Below are 16,830 nucleotides of genomic sequence, written 5' to 3' on the forward strand. Positions count from 1 at the left end.
GTCTGTTGTTTCAATTTTTATTATTTGCTTGTGTTTTTATCTTGTATTTTATTCTGCGGACTGCCCTGATATCTTGCGATGAAGGACTGTATATAAATATAATATAATAATAATAATAATAATAATAATAATAATAGGGCTTTTTTCAGTTGGAACTTGCTTGAACTCAATTCTGGCCCCTCTCAGGTTAGCGCCATTGCCATTCAAAGAGAATGTGATGATAACAACAACAACAACAACAACAACCACAACGATTTGGCCCTCCAGGTGCTTCTGGACTGCAATTCCCCTCACCCTCAGAAAGCAGGGTCAATGGGCAGCCATGATGGGAGTTGTGGTTTGGCGACATCTGCAGAGCCCAAAGTTCCCTACACCCAATGGCGAGCTTAGCCCAAATGGAAGAGCTGAGGTAATATCCTGCACCCCACACCACACGGCCTTACCGCCAGGAAGTGACAACAGCAATGGAGGCTGGTCTTCACACGCAGCGCCGCTGCCACGTAGACCTCAGCCAGCGTCGCCACGGAGATGGTGTTGCCTGCGCACTCGGCCAGGTTCACGGCACTCAGCGCCATGTTGATTGCGGAGAGGTGACCGGCCACGTGCTTCCCTGTGGGAAGAGGAGGTGGGGAAACCCTTAGTCAAAGATATCATAGTTTACCAGGGGTAGGCAACCTAAGGCCCAGTCGCCTTTTCAATCTGGCCTGCAGACAGTCCGGGAACCAGCATGTTTTTACATGAGTAGAATGTGTCCTTTTATTTAAAATGCATCTCTGGGTTATTGGTGGGGCATAGGAAGTCATTCATCCCCCCCCCCCCATATAGTCCAGCCCACCACATGGTCTGAGGGACGGTGGACCGGCCCACAGCTGAAAAAGGTTGCTGACCCCTGGTTTTTTTGCTGACCCCTGGTTTAAACCAAGCATGGCCAGACTTGGCCCTCCAGCTGTTTGGGGACTTCAACTCCCATCATCCCTAGCTAACAGGACCAGTGGTCTGGGATGATGGGGACTTTCTGGCCATGCCTGGAACTTTAAGCCAAGGAGCCGTGGACCCAAAAGGGTTGAAGACCTCTGCTCAAAGCCTACCTGTCATGTGCAGCTGATGCAGTTTGTGGTACACCAGGGCCGCGTCGCAGGCACTTTTCTGCACGTCAGCCTTGAGCTCCCGGTCGCGGAAGAAGCCGCCAGCCCTTCCCGCTAGCCAACGCCCCACCCAGAGCCGCTGAAGGACATGGCGGATCAAGTTCCATAAAAGGCTGCAGGTCAGGTCGAGGTTGGAGGTCGGGAGTGGGCGGCCGAGGGCTTTCAACGCCGTCCATAAGTTCTGGGAGGCCTGAGCAAAATCTCCCTGAAGAGGAAATGAGGGAGAGAATGGACAAGCCTTGTAAAGGATGGAGCACAAAGAGGCTATAAGGACATGGAGGAGCAGCTGCTTTGCATCTAGAAGGCCCCAGGGTGAGCAACTCGGTGTGCTGCCTGAGACAGGGTCTTCTTAGCAGTGGCTCCCAGTTTATGGACTGCCCTTCCCTGTTGAGGTGTGCCTGTCTCTCTTATCAACAACTTTGGACCAATTCACCTCTGAAATGGACTGATCTTCGTATGAACCTGCCCTGCCTCTGAACTTGGGACTTGAAGGCTTTGCTTATCTTTGCTAAGTGTCTGCACATCTTTGCTAAGAAGCAGATGTGTCACATAGGATTAGTTTTGAGGATCTGATCGAGGACTTTGCAATTAGAAAAAGTAGGAGAATCGTAGTCCAACCACAGCAGGAGACCCAAGTTTGGGAAACCTGTGACCTAAGGAAACTAAGCTGAACAAGAGCCAACAGCAAGTTTGGCCAATGCCCCAGATTACGTGAACCTGTGTCCCCAGTGCCACAACCCCACCACAACCAACACTTCTTTACAGAATGGGCCTCCCATGGAAGTTCCGTCACAGGACCTTTGCTAGACAAGACAACGCAGGAAGCTAAAAACCATGAAAATCGCTGAAAATCACAGATGCACACACTCACCCGGGCCAAGTCGAGGTCTGCCTGCTTGCGGTGCCTCCAGAAAAGGATGGAAGCCTCTGAATGAGGGCGTGTGACGGGCTCACCATAAATGAAGAGCCGGACAAAGGCTCCCAAAACAACCAGCATGTTGATCAGCCAGAAGACCAAGGTGGGGAGAAGCCACTGGAACCAGGCGATAGGGGTGTCTGTGGATGAAGACACGAGGCACTGCGGTTTAAGAATCCGTCTCTCTTCCTCACAACAGAGAACTCTGGGAATTGTAGCTCTGTGAGGGGAATAGCGGCTCCCTAACAACTCTCAGCACCTTCAACAAACTACAGCTCCCAAAATTCCTTGGGCGGAGCCATAGCTGTTTGAAGTGGTATCGCAGCGCTCCAAGCATTTCCTGTGAATGTGGCCAAACACAAACACTAAAGTTCATACTCTCCAACGCTTCTCCGAAGAAAATAGAGGTGTCCCCTCCAACATTTCTCCCATGAAAATAGGGACATCCTAAGGAAAAGTGGGACATTCTGGGATCAAATCAGAAACCGGGACGGCTTCTGTAAAGCCAAAGACTGTTCCTGGAAAATAGGGACACTTGGTCTCCACATCCACGCATCAAACAGAGAGCGCTTGCTCCAACAGGGCTGATTTGGAAGCCTAAATATGGCGCTGTAGGGGAAAGGAGACTGCAGGATGTATAGAGAAGCCCCACAGGCCTGCGGGTTCTCACCCCCGGCGAAGACCCTGCCGCACACTCACCTGCGACCTCGTTCTGGCTCTTAATGGTGCGCCCGGAGTGGCTGGAGCCATCGATATCCGAAGGGCTGGCCGAGTGAGATCCCGCCAAGAGGGAGGAGAGGGGGTTGAAGGAGAGGCAGAGGAAGACGAAGGCGCACAGGGCCATGCGCGAGCGATCCAGCATCCCCAGGCTGCCTGGCGAGAGCGCCTGATGCTCTTGCTTCACCTGAAACAGCCACAGACAACAGCAGATGAGTTTGGGGGCAGCGTGGAGGGAGGACCAAGTTGCCCCCTTCTCAGCCAGGGGGATTCCAGCTGCTTTTAGAGCTAGATATTTTTGGAGTGTATATGATAAATATTTTGAAATTTTGATACACAAACAATTGTCAGATAGAGAAGCTATCTCTTTTTTTATTTTAATCATTTCCCTCCCCCTTAGAATCATAGAAGGAAGGAACCCTGCGGATCATGTAGTCCAACACACTGCAATGCAGGAATATGCAGCTGTCCCATACAGTGATCAAACCTGCAACCATTTCTTCATTTTGTTCTCTTTATGGAAAGAGGCAGTGAATGAAAGAGGGGCATGAACACAGAAAATGATGGAGGGGGTCCCCCCTCGGGTTTCCAGGAACAGCGATAGTTCCTGTGCAAAGACCCTAATGCAACATTTTGCGACCCTAGTGCAAATATTTTGCAAAAATCAAGGTACTCGGAAGTGGGAAATGCCCTGGAACAGCTGCTACCAATCAGAGGAAGCAATATTGGCTTAGATCAAGGGCATTCAGCTGATTCACAGAACTCATATCGAGATGGACTTATGGTATTTTGCATGGTTCCGCTGAGGTGAAGCCCCAGCCCCCTGGTCTCTTCCCAGGCATTCCCCCTTCCACCACCTCCTGCTCCCATTCGGGGTCACACCTTGGTCTCCTCGTAGAAGGGGCTGTCCGGCTCAGAGTCGCTCCCACTGGTGCTGCTGAGCGAGAGGGGGCTGCCGCTGCCGCGCAACGGGGAGCCTGCGTCCGACGGGGGTGGCGTCAGGGTGTCCACTAGCTTGATCCCTTCCTTTGAGTCCTGGGTGTTGCCACCACATGTGGCTACCAGGTCCTTCAGGGACTCTGCAGAAGCAGGACAGGCGGAAAGAGCAAAAGGAGAATCCATGGTCACCACAGAGAGAAATGCGCTTCACCCAAAAGCAAGTTCAGCTCCAAGGGCCTTCTGGCGGTTCCCTCACTGCGAGAAGTGAGGTTACAGGGAACCAGGCACAGGGCCTTCTCAGTAGTGGCATCCACCCTGTGGAATGCCCTGCCACCAGATGTCAAGGAAATAAACAACTATCTGACTTTTAGAGGACATCTGAAGGCAGCCTTGTTTAGGAAAGTTTTTGATGTTTTATTGTGTTTTTATGTTTTGCTGGAAGCCGCCCAGAGTAGCTGGGGCAATCTAGTCATATGATGATAATAATAATATTGTTATTATTAAGTTCTGCTTCCACCCAAGAAACATCAATGATTCGGAAAGGGGCAGCTGTTTGCGTTTCCCCCCAGGGCAACCACGCTTTTGCTCCTTGCAACAGTCACAGAATCATGGAATTGCAGCGCTGGGTGGGATCCCCAAAGGTCATCCATTCCAACCCCCTGCAATGCACAAATCACAGCAAAGAACCCCTGGCAGATGGCCACCCAACCTCTGTTTAAAAACCACCAATGAATGAGAGACCACCACCTGGGATCCTTGTATTGATAGGATCCAGCACGTGTTCTAGGGGTCCCTCGCAATTTTTTCCTCCCCTCCCCTCCAAAAGTCCAAACTTTTGCAGTTTCCAATCTAAAAAAGGTGCAGAAGGCTGCGAAACTCACTGTTGTTCTGGCTCGCCATTTTGAGGGCCATGTTCTCAGCCTTCAGCTTCTGGTTGGCCTGCTTCAGGAAGCGGATGTGGTCGATTGCTTTGCGCAAAATGGCCGACTTGTTCAGCTGCCAACGGACAGGAAAGGTTGGCACGGTTAGAAAGTGAGTAGAGGGAAATGACAGGCTCGGAGGGGTTCCTCTTTGACCTGTCCTCTTCCCGGGAGAGAGGTTCTCCTGCGCAAGCCCTGTCGAGGCCAACAAGCGGGAGAATCTCCGAGCCACAAACTCTTTCCTGGGGCAACGCCAGAGAACCGCTTGCCACAGCGGCCAGAGCTATAGAGGAGGAATCGTTCCCTTTGGTAGCCAAAGCCTCAGAGCCAAAGCCAAAGCCAAAATGGCAGCGGAATCATCCGAGCGAAGGAGGACCAGGATGAGTGGGCAGAAACAGCCAGTTGGATTGAGAACCCCACCATTTCCTAGACAAGAGACCCTGTCACATTTGGAAGGAGGCATTATGTGGCCAAGGAGGTTAGCCAGGCTCTCCCCTGGTGTGGCATCAAATAGCAGATGCAGGAAAAGTTGGCTGCTGCAAACATTTTCATCAGTGCCGGATTTATGTATAAGCTAAACGAGCCATAGCTTAGGGCCCCACTCTCTTGGGGGCACCAAAAAAATTAAAGGGGAAAAAACCGGATGTACATTTCCAAAATGTAAGATAAAAAACAAATAAAATAAAACCTACGTACAGCAACAGTGTTTTGTGTTGTGTAGGTTCCTAGGATGTAAGTAATGGGCCCTGCCTGCTAGCCTGTTCCCTAAAATATCACTGGTTTTGCTCATTTCTATATATATAGGGTGCCTACATTCTACATGTGCAGATGGCTTTATATACCTATTAGGTCCATAAATTACCACAGGGCAAATATTCAACACAAAAAACAGCAACAATTTGTTGTTGACAAAGGACAGCTGGACACAGAAAGGGCCCCATTACCTTCAGTAGCTTAGGGCCTCATCAAACCTACTGTAAATCCAGCCCTGATGCCACCCAATATGGCTGAACCTCCCCAATTAAGCTCCAGAACCAACAGAGAGCAAAACCTAGCGGTAAAGGACCCCTGACAGTTAAGTCCAGTCAAAGGCGACTATGGGGTTGCGGTGCTCATCTCACTTTTCAGGCTGAGGGAACTGGTGTTTGTTCACAGACAGCTTTCCGGGTCATGTGGCCAGCATGACTAAACCCCTTCTGGCGCAATGGAACAACGTAACGGAAACCAGAGGGCACAGAAACACCGTTTAGCTTCCCGCCAGAGCGGTACCTATTTATCTACTTGCACTTTGTGCTTTTGAACTGCTAGGTGGGCAGGAGCTGGGACAGAGCAACGGGAGCTCACCCCGTCACAGGGATTCAAACCGCCGACCTTCTAATCGGCAGGCCCAAGAGGCTCAGTGGTTTAGACCACAGCGCCACCCGCTCCCCTATTGGAGACAGGGGACCATAGCTCAGTGGCAAAACACATGCTTAGCATCCAGAAGGTCCCAGGTTCAATCCCCCAGCATCTCCAAGAAGGGCTGGGAAAGAAACTCTGGGGAGTCACTGCCGGTCAGAGCAGACAATACTGAACTAGATGGACTGTATGGACTGACTCAATATATGGCCATTTATTTATTTATTTCCTATAGTTAATATACCACTTGATTGCAGAAAACCTCAAAGCGGTTTATAAAGATACGATGCCAAAAAGTTACCGCTAAAAAATGACCACCAAATTTTAAAACATACGGAAGGTTAAAACTGCAAATAGCATAGAGTACACTAAAACAATTTAGATCTCCTACAAACTTTCTAGACATCTGGGTAGGCTTGTCTAAATAAGAATGTCCTCAACAGGCGACAAAAATAATACAGGGAAGTTGCCTGCCTGATATCAACAGGCAGAGAGTTCCAAAGTGTAGGTGTCGGCACATTAAAAGGAGTAAGTTCTTCCAGGTGCGGTTACAGGTATTATGGGCACCTGTGAAAGTGCCAATGGAAGAACCATAACCAAATTCAGAAAAAGGGGGTTAAGGCAGCTTCACAAAGCCTAAAACTAACCCCCCACTAGCAAAGGTAACGGCTAACAATACTAATATCGATATTTCAAAGAGATTAAAACAAAACCTTTCAAAGATGTTAAAACCACTTGCTAAAAGCAGGCTTGTTTAACCAAGCTCGCCCAGCTAAGTACGATGCTGGCATGCGTTTTAATTTGTCTTTAGCTCATCATCAATTTTTTTTTTTAATGTTGTAAACAGCCATTTCTTAACTTTTCAAAATTCTTGTAACCCACTTGAAGATTTATTATTTTTCTTACAGTCAAGCGGTATAGGTCGTGAACCACCTTGTGATCTTTGGATGAAGGGTTGTATACAAATATAATAATAATAATAATAAATAATAATAATAATAATAATAATAATAATAATTTTATGAAATAAATAGAAAGCCTGAGAGAATTATTTCTAAGCACATTTGCCCAAACGGTGCCAAACCAAAGCCACAAATATAGGTGCCCGACGGGCTTCTCTAGGAAGAGACCCCCTCTACCAGGGGACAGCTGCACTCCCAAAATAAAGGTCCCCTGCAGGCGTACCTTGGCTTCTGACCCCACCACCAGGTCCTTGAGCTCGGAGATCTTGTCGTTGATGGAGGAGCGATACCGTTTCTCGATGGCGTTGTGGGCTGTGCGCTTCTCCCCTTTGCCGTGGCTTCCCAGTGGCTTCCCGGCAGTCAGGCGGTTGATGGGCAGCTTGTCTGTATCCATCATCAGAGGAACCGTCGCCAGGATGGTGCCACCACTCATCAGTGTCTGCAAGGGAGGAGGAGGGAGGAGGAACAGTCATTCCTTTCCTTGAAGCAGGCAAAGCCACTCCCCCCAATAACACATTCTTATTACAACAACAATAATAATAATAATAATAATAATAATAATAATAATAATTTATACCCCGCCCATCTGGCTTGGTTTCCCCAGTCACTCTGACTCGGGGTGGCTTCCAGCAAAACACTAAGATACAAGAATTCATCAAACATTTAAAACTTCCCTAAACAGGGCTGCCTTCAGATGTCTCCTAAAAGTCAGGTAGTTGCTTATTTCCTTGACATCTGATGGCAGGGCGTTCCACAGGGCAGGTGCCACTACCGAGAAGGTCTGTGCCTGGTTTCCTTTAACCTTACTTCTCACAGTGAGGGAACTGCCAGAAGGCCCTTGGAGCTGGACTTCAGTGTCTGGGCTGAACAATGGGGGTGGAGACACTCCTTCAGGTATACTGGACCGAGGCCGTTTAGGGCTTTCAAGGTCAGCACCAACACTTTGAATTGTGCTTGGAAACATACTGGGAGCCAATGCAGGTCTTTCGGGACCGGTGTTATGTGGTCTCGGCAGCCACTCCCAGTCACCAGTCTAGCTGCCGCAACAGGTTTCAGAAATTTCAAAAAAACTTTAAAAGTATTTGTTTTAAAAAAAACACCACGCAAATAAATTAAATTTCCTTAAAACGAAAACGAAAAGATACAGAAGGCTCACGGCTTGCAGGAGCAACTGCACCGCAGAACTCCCTGCCTCTTGAGATCAAACAGGCGCCTCCACTGTACACTTTTCAGCAGCGGCGTAGCGTGAGTTGTCAGCACCCGGGGCAAGGCAAGTAATTTGCGCCCCCTAACCCGGGGCAAGGCAAGTAATTTGCGCCCCCCCCAACCCCTAACCTCCCGATCTGAGTCGAGTTGCTGCTGGCGCTGCCGCCCAAACCACGCCGCTTGCCCGGAGGAGGAGGGGGGCAGAGAGGCGAGGAAAATGCAACATGGCCCAGCAGCTGCAGCAGCAGCAGCGGAGGCGGGGCTGTGAGGAGGGGCTGCCTGGCACGTCCTCCGCGGCCCTGACGCGCGGGGCTGAGAGCCGCTGCCTGCCGGACGCCTTCAGCCCGGGCGCGCGCACAGCTCGTCGGTTCCACGAGACATGGGGCTCTGCTACAGCCTGCGCCCGAGGCTCTTCGGCGACTCCGGAGGCAGCGAGCGCGCCCCCCCAGATGTTGCGCCCGGTGCGGCCGGCCCCCCTGGCACCCCCCACGCTACGCCACTGCTTTTCAGCACCCGTTAGAAACCGTTCTCATCGAGACAAGCCTGCACAGATGCTTAAAAAGCTGAGGCAATTTTAATCCATTTCACTATTTTAGTACAGTCATGCCTTGGATCCTGAACGCCTTGGCTCCTGAACAAATCGGCTCCCAAACGATCAAAACCTGGAAGTGAGTGTTCCGGTTCTCGAACGATTTTTGGAAGCCAAATGTCCAGCAAGGCTTCTGCGGCTTCCGATTGGTTGCAGGAGCTTCCTGCAGCCAATCAGAAGCTGCGCTTTGGTTTCCGAACGTTCTGGAAGTCAAACAGACTTCCGAAACGGATTCCGTTCAACTTCCAAGGTACGACTGTACTGTAAATCATAGAATCAAAAAATTGTAGAGTTAAAAGACCCCTGTGGGTCGTTTAAGCCCAGGGTTTCCCAAACTTGAGTCCCCAGCTGCTTTTGGACTACAACTCCCATCACCCCTAGGTAGCAGGACCCCGTGGTCAGGAATGATGGGAACTGTAGTCCAAAAACAGCTGGACTGCCCAATTTTGGGCAACCCTCGATTTTATAGTTTTATCTTTGTGTAAACCGTGTTGAGGTGGTGGTTGTTGTTTACCATCAAGCAGTGCACACATATTACGGGACGGAAAAATTCATTAACTACCGTATTTTTTGCTCTATAAGACTCACTTTTTCCCTCCTAAAAAGTAAGGGGAAATGTGTGTGCGTCTTATGGAGCGAATGCAGGCTGCGCAGCTATCCCAGAAGCCAGAACAGCAAGAGGGATCACTGCTTTTGCTGCACAGCGATCCCTCTTGGTGTTCTGGCTTCTGAGATTCAGAATATTTTATTTCTTGTTTTCCTCCTCCAAAAACTAGGTGCGTCTTGTGGTCTGGTGCGTCTTATAGAGCGAAAAATACGGTAATTACAGAGGTACCTCTGGATGCGAACGGGATCTGTATCGGTGCCCTGTTCGCAACCAGAGCAGAATGCAACCTACGTCTGCGCATCTGCACGTGCACAGGTCGCAATTCGCCGCATGCGCATGACGTCATTTTGAGCATCTGCGCATGCGCGAGCAGCGATACCCGGAAGTAATGTGTTCCGTTACTTCCGGGTCGCCGCAGAGCGCAACCCAAAAACACTCAACCTGAAGCAACTTTAACCTAAGGTATGACTGTACCGGCATCTGTAGTGATGTCGACTGGACGGCCGTTGTGGTCCCCAGAGTGGTGATGCCAGAGGTCTGGGCTCCCGAGACGGTTGTCAGAAGCAGAGAGTCGGCCTTGATGAAGTGAGGCTGCAGAAGGACCTGCGGGAAGAGAGGAGGGGTCAGCGCGAAGAAGAAGAAGAGGAGTTTGGATTTGATATCTCGCTTTATCACTACCCGAAGGAGTCTCAAAGCAGCTAACATTCTCCTTTCCCTTCCTCCCCCACAACAAACACTCTGTGAGGTGAGTGGGGCTGAGAGACTTCAGAGAAGTGTGACTGGCCCAAGGTCACCCAGCAGCTGCATGAGGAGCGGGGAATCAAACCCAGTTCACCAGATTACGAGTCTACCGCTCTTAACCACTACACCACGAGAGGACTAACAGATCCGGGGGCCCCGCAGCCTCTGCTCACCGGCACTTGCTGAATCTGGCGCTGGACGACTTGGGATCCACTGTGGGGAGTCAGAATCTGTTGGGGAGCGATGTTCTGGAGTTGGGTTTGCATTGCCACTGGCTGGTTCTGCTGCGACGAGGCTTGGGTGTTTGGAGGGGGCTGAGAATGCCCTCCTGGCTGTGGAGCTGAGAGAGAAACGTATTTATTTCTAAAATGCATCCATAGTCCATCCACTTCTCCAAGCAGCTCAAAGTCCTCCCCTTCATTTAATCCCCGCAACAACCCTGTTGTTGCAAGCAAAGGACCGGCCCCCCAACATCACCCAGTGAGAGCTCCATGGCCCAGAGGCGATTTGAACCCTGGTCTCCTAATCTGACACTCTAACCACTGCACCACAGCAGAGCAGCCCTGCTGAAGCAGAACGAAGGAATATGTAACTCGGCATCCTCTGTTTCTCCCACCACCCTGTGAAATGCTTCCAGGAAGACCCCCAAGGAGGATGTGGCAGCAATAGCCCTCTCTTGCTGTTGCTCCCTGGCAAGTGTTATTCACAGGTAGACCACCACTGAACAGGGAGGTTTCGTGCAATTATCATGACCAGTGGCCATGAACAGAGACAGAAATCATCTGCCCATTTGAAACCCCCGGCGTTGAATGCCTTCACCCATTTTGGTTCCCAAAGTAGATTCTGATGCCCTCTGAGATCCCTTTCTGTCCTCCAGATCAGGATAATGATCTGTTTATCATTGGCAACTGCAACAAAAGGGTGCAGTCTTGAGTGCTCCTGTTGACAGTTTCAGCCACTCTGCTCCCCACCCAACCACTCACGATTTTCTGTCTGTTCTCCAACAAATGGATCAGTCTCTTTTGGCTGTTTTGCCTCCCCCTCCAAATAATTCTACTTCTGAAATCTTTATGCCACAGTTTCCTAATCCTTAATTTATATATGGGGCTGATTACAAGCCCTTGTGCATTTAAGAAGTAGGGGGACTGTCATCCGTTGACTTCTAAGGAGCTCTGCAGCATCAAATCTCCTCTAGGGCCACCAACTTTTCAGCAGGCCCCTGTAGCTGTGCCTTTAACAGCTGCCTGGCAGGTCAATACGAGCAGGGAAAGACACATGACTCCTCAGTGTGAAAAACTTTGCCTGCTAGTTCCTGAAGATGTGGCAGCTGCTAAGGGCAGAGGAGCACACCCAGCTGCTGCTTTTTGGTCAGTTGGCAAGCCCAGCCCCCTCTTATTGTATTATTACTATTAACATTTATTTATATAGCGCCATCAATCTGCCTGGCTCTGTGCATAACTAAAAACAAGAAATCCAACCCTCAAAGGGCACACACTCCAAAACAACAAATAGAAACAATACCCCCCAAAAATTAATAGTTTAATTTTTGAAATCAGTTAAGCCTGGGGGCCACCCTCCTCACCGGAAACACTGCTCTGATTCAGGAATCCCACCATAGGTTGTGCTGAGAATTGGGTCTGGGGTGCCGGGACAAAACTCTGAGCTGCCATCCTGGTTGGCGGGAGCCGAGATGCAGGCTGGGTGGCCGTCGAAGGGACAGGCTCCTCCTTTATGTCCATCGGAATGGGCTTCGTGTTCGAGTTTGCTGCCGACACTGGTTGGAAGCTTGGTGGGGGTGGAGCTGGGACCTGGAACAAGCTGGAGGAAGGTGAGTTAGCGGCCTCCAGGTAGCCGCTGAACAAACTGGGCCCATGTGGATTGGGCTCTGGGGTGACAGTTGTGCCAAACGACGCCTCGAACAGACCAGGGAAGTCTCCATCTTCAGTGTTGATCAGCTGAAGCATGTCTGCAAAACATACAGAAGGAAGGTAGCCTTGAGACGGGGTTTTCTTTGTACTTAGGAGCCTGGGGTCTGTGAGAATTTCCTTACAAACTGGGGCGAAATGGGGACACAGACCAGACCAGGGCTGCAATTGCACCGTACATTTATAGCATAGTGATACCCCTCTTTTTTAAAAATAAAAAATTAAACAATTATTGATACTTTTTCACATACAGCACAATAAAAAAACTACCGTATTTTTTGCACCATAACACTTACTGTTTTCCTCCTAGAAAATAAGGGGAAATGTCTGTGCTTGTTATGGAGGGAATGCCTACGGGTGGCATGCCTACGGATTTTCCTCCTCTAAAAACTACGTGCGTGTTATGGTCGGGTGCGTGTTATAGAGTGAAAAATTCGGTAATTTAAATAAAGAGGAAATGGAAAAGAAGAAACAAAGAAAACAAATTGAGAAAGAGGAAAGAGAGGGAGAGAAAATTGTGATTTTCTATCAGAGGTAGGGCTTAACCCTTGTCTCACACAAAAGGGATTGGACCCTCCCAGCTCTCACCAGTATGATACCACTTCAAATAGAATTCAGAAAGCTCCTTGGCTATGTGACAGGTACTCTTTATATTCAGACACAAAAGAGAACTTTGCCACCTCTTTCTAGGATGTCTGCCTCCTGGGCTGTTACCCAGTTTCACAACTCCCATTCAGCAGATCACATGGCAAACAGATGCCCGTCTGGGCTGAAGCTCACTGTGTGAGCCAAGGCTTGACAGGATCATCCCCAAGATTGTGGGTCTCTCGGGAGTCCCTGGATCCGTTCTCTCAGCCATCACAGCTAAGGAGTTAAGACCTCCTGTGGCCAACGACCACCTGTGCCAACCTTCAGCAATGCAGCCGCAGCACAACTCTGCCAACCTTTGGTCACATCACCAACTACTCCACCTTTAAGATCAGTAAAGGTAAAGGGACCCCTAACCGTTAAGTCCAGTCGCAGACGACTCTGGGGTTTCGCACTCATCTCGCTCTATAGGCCGAGGGAGCCGGTGTTTGTCCGCAGACAGCTTCTGGGTCATGTGGCCGGCATGACTAAGCCCCTTCTGGCGAACCAGAGCAGCACACGGAAACACCGTTTACCTTCCCGCTGGAGCAGTACCTATTTATCTACTTGCATTTTGACATGCTTTCGAACTGCTAGGTGGGCAGGAGCAGGGACCGAGCAACGGGAGCTCACCCCGTCGCGGGGATTCGAACCGCCAACCTTCTGATCAGCAAGCCCTAGGCTCTGTGGTTTAACCCACAGTGCCCCCCACGTCCCTCAAGATCAGTATCCTGCACCAATAGCTATTTGCATCTCGCATGCCCAGCAGCATAGGAAGTTTGTGATAAGGCAGCCCTGTTTAAGCCAAGCAGGTCTGGGTCAAGCCAGAACGGGATTGCAGACTACGCGAAAGGGGCTATACAGTGGTACCTTGGGTTAAGAACTTAATTCGTTCTGGAGGTCCGTTCTTAACCTGAAGCTGTTCTTAACCTGAGGCACCACTTTGGCTAATGGGGCCTCCAGCTGCTGCCGTGCCGCCAGAGCACAATTTCTGTTCTCATCCTGAAGCAAAGTTCTTAAACCGAGGTACTATTTCTGAGTTAGCGGAGTCTGTAACCTGAAGCATCTGTAACCTGAAGCATCTGTAACCTGAGGTACCACTGTATTTGGAATGTCAGGTGGGGGGTGGGGAGCCTTTTGGCATTGCAGTAAAGTACCCATTGGGGCAGAACAGAACAGATGGCTACTGGATCAGGCCGATGGTCCAACTAGTTCCAGCATCCTGACCTCACTGTGGCCGACTACATGCCCCCAAGGGAAAGCTGAATACAGGATTCAGCCACAAGAGTCCTCCCCCCCCCCCCCCGGAGGTTTCCAGCAACTGGTCTTCAGAAGCATTGTTGAAGAGCATAACTATTATGGTTGGAGCCATCAAAAGTCTTATTCTCCCTCATGAATTTTGTCTAATCCTCTTTGCAAGCCATCCAAGCTGTGTGGCCTCTACTGCCTCCTGTGGCAAGCAGTTCCACAGGTTAACTATGCACTGTGTGGAAAGAAAAAAACCTGTGCCATGTATAATTTCACAAACTATCACATTACTTCTTAGGCATCTTTTATCTAAACTAAAAAACTCCAAATGCTGCATTTTTTCCCTTCATAGCAGAGTTGCTCCACTCCCTTGACCATCTTGCTTGCACTTTTCTGAACCTTTTCCAGCTCCACAATATCCCATTTGAGGTGAGGCGATCAGAACTGCCCACAATATTCCAAATGCTGTCATGTTACAGATTTGTACAATATTGGTGGTTTTGTTTTAAACTCCTTTCCTAATGATCCCTAGCATGGAATTTGCCTTTTTTTCACAGCTGCTGCTGCACACTGGGTCGACATCTTTATTGAGCAACCCATCAGAGTTGACAAATAGCCTGGCCTGGTATAATGCGGCTTTTTATGCCACACACAACACCTTGATGAAAGTACCGTATTTTTCGCTCTATAAGACGCACCAGACCACAAGACGCACCTAGTTTTTGGAGGAGGAGAACAAGAAAAAAAATATTCTGAATCTCAGAAGCCAGAACAGCAAGAGGGATCGCTGCGCAGTGAAAGCAGCAATCCCTCTTGCTGTTCTGGCTTCTGGGATAACTGCGCAGCCTGCATTCACTCCATAAGACGCACGCGCATTTCCCCTTACTTTTTAGGAGGGAAAAAGTGAGTCTTATAGAGCAAAAAATACGGTAACTCACAACACAAGGCAGCCCTCAGGAAACTGTGCTCGTGGTAACATGTCTTCAATGCACTGCTCCGGAAATTTAAGGAACTTCAGCAAACCTCAACCTGCAGTTTCCAGCAGAACCACCCAAAAGGGCTCGTCCATACTTCTTTTGCTTGACCGATATGTTGAATGCATTGCGTATCGAGTAATTCCCTTGGGACCAGGAGCTTTTCTCATTGCTCAGCGGCTGTGCTTTGCAAAAAAAACCCTGATCTTACCTTGCTAAATTGGAAAATCCACAGCAAGGTGTTGCTTAACCAAGCTTCAATTAAGCGGGTAAAATTGGGTTTAGGCAAGGAAAAGCCACAGAACAACAAGGAAAGCTCTCAGACCCAGGGGAATTGACTGGTATACAATTGAAACACGGGTCAAGTGAAAGTGTGGATGGACCCAAACTTAGCTCAGTGCTGCTCGAAAATAAAAATCCAGGAAGGTTCTGCAAAGATGCAGGATGAGAATTAAGCATTCTGCAGATCCGGGCATCCATCCTAGGGCTGAAGAATTATGTGCAACAGAATAGTCCATTTTGCAAAGCTCGGTTATCCAAATCTACCTAGCACTAAACTAAGGCACATGCTCCACAAAGCCCTGTGTAAATTAAACCCCTTCAGGCAAACTTCTGATACTTATCGGAATGCCAGCCCACACCAGAGTGACAGAGCCTCATCCCATCTTCAGATTAGAGGGTTGGTACCGCTCTCCACCCTTCCGAAAAGCAGAAGCAAGTTTTATTTCTTATTTATTTCATAAAATCGATGCGCTGCTGAAAAACCTGAAAGCAGTTTACAAAATGATAGAAACAAGAAAACCAAGGGGAAATCACAACTTTAAAACATACGAAAAGTTAAAACACTAAAGCAGATTAAAATTTAGCAAAAAGCCTGCAGTTTTGTTTGTTTTTTTAAAAAAATATTATAGCCCAGCCTGCAAACAATTGCAGGAAATTGCATGGAAACAATTTTTTCATTAAAACATTTTTTTTAAAACTGTGTTTTCATTCACTCTCAGGGGTTAAACGGGGAGGTAAGTTTCCAAAAACCATGACAACTTGGAAGGGCGAAAAGGAAACGCCTTCGCCTCATTTGGCATCTGTACCCTCAGTGTGCATGCACACAAAAGCTCATACCAATAAGAAACTTAGTTGATCTCTAAGGTGCCAGTGGAAGGAATTTATTTCTTTTTTGTTTCGACTATGGCAGACCAACCTGTAACCAAATCTGGAAAGTTCCTAATTCAGATGCAACTCCTTCACCTGCCCTTGCTATACCACCCACCCACCCTGCCCCCTCCCATAGCTGTCAACTTTCCCCTTTATTTAAGGGAAATTCCCTTATTCCGAATAGGATTCCTCGCAAGAAAAGGGAAAAGTTGACAGCTATGCCCCCTCCACCTGAAATCCAGAGTTGTTCTCTACTGCGGAGAGAGAGTGGAAAGGATCCTAGCGAAAGTTGTACCTTCTAAAGTGCAATCCATCCTTCCTGGCTGGTCCAAAGGCAGCCCTCCCCTGACCCTTCTTCCACACCTTGGGGGGACGGGGGACGTACAGACAGTGCCCTGGTCTGGCAGCCTCGCTGTGCAAAAAGTACAACTCTGGGAACTGCTAGCTATTTTTCTATTTTTTTAAACCCAACTCTCTCTCTTCCCTCCTCCCTCCTCTTTTCTGGCCAGCCTCTTCCCCCGCCCCTCCTCCTCCTCCTCTTCCCTCCTCCCCCACTCCCCGGCTGGAATGAGAGGGTGGAATTGTGAATCACGGATTTAGCATGAGGTGATCCTGCTTGGCCAATCAGGGCCGGCCCGGCTGCCAACCACCCTGGCGCTGGGTCTTTCAGCCTTGCTGCAGACTCCAAGGTGAATGGCGCCCGGGGTTACTGCCGGGCATGGCAGATTAACACTTTCCCTGCCGGCCGAGGGGGGGTTACTCTA

At 49.2% G+C, this 16,830-nt stretch overlaps 1 protein-coding gene across 2 annotated transcripts in view; it reads right to left on the reverse strand.

Moving 5' to 3' along the window:
• The window catches only part of SREBF1 (sterol regulatory element binding transcription factor 1), a 44,660-nt gene that overhangs the window by 16,236 nt on the left and 11,594 nt on the right, over window positions 1-16,830 (reverse strand). The window contains exons 1-11 of one of the 2 annotated variants that reach the window (XM_080980963.1): window positions 16,362-16,496; window positions 11,723-12,106; window positions 10,314-10,480; window positions 9,874-10,002; window positions 7,221-7,436; window positions 4,599-4,713; window positions 3,661-3,857; window positions 2,761-2,965; window positions 2,017-2,201; window positions 1,089-1,350; window positions 444-610 (exon numbers count right to left, since the gene is read on the reverse strand). In XM_080980963.1, the coding sequence (XP_080837089.1) occupies window positions 444-610; window positions 1,089-1,350; window positions 2,017-2,201; window positions 2,761-2,965; window positions 3,661-3,857; window positions 4,599-4,713; window positions 7,221-7,436; window positions 9,874-10,002; window positions 10,314-10,480; window positions 11,723-12,106; window positions 16,362-16,380 (2,046 nt within the window). In that variant the 5' untranslated portion in view covers window positions 16,381-16,496. Of the gene's footprint in view, window positions 1-443; window positions 611-1,088; window positions 1,351-2,016; window positions 2,202-2,760; window positions 2,966-3,660; window positions 3,858-4,598; window positions 4,714-7,220; window positions 7,437-9,873; window positions 10,003-10,313; window positions 10,481-11,722; window positions 12,107-16,361; window positions 16,497-16,830 lie in introns of those variants that run through there. The other variant, XM_080980962.1, reaches the window with a different exon arrangement.

Source organism: Podarcis pityusensis, assembly GCF_964106645.2.
Source record: "Podarcis pityusensis genome assembly, chromosome: 14".
Lineage (NCBI taxonomy): Eukaryota > Metazoa > Chordata > Lepidosauria > Squamata > Lacertidae > Podarcis > Podarcis pityusensis.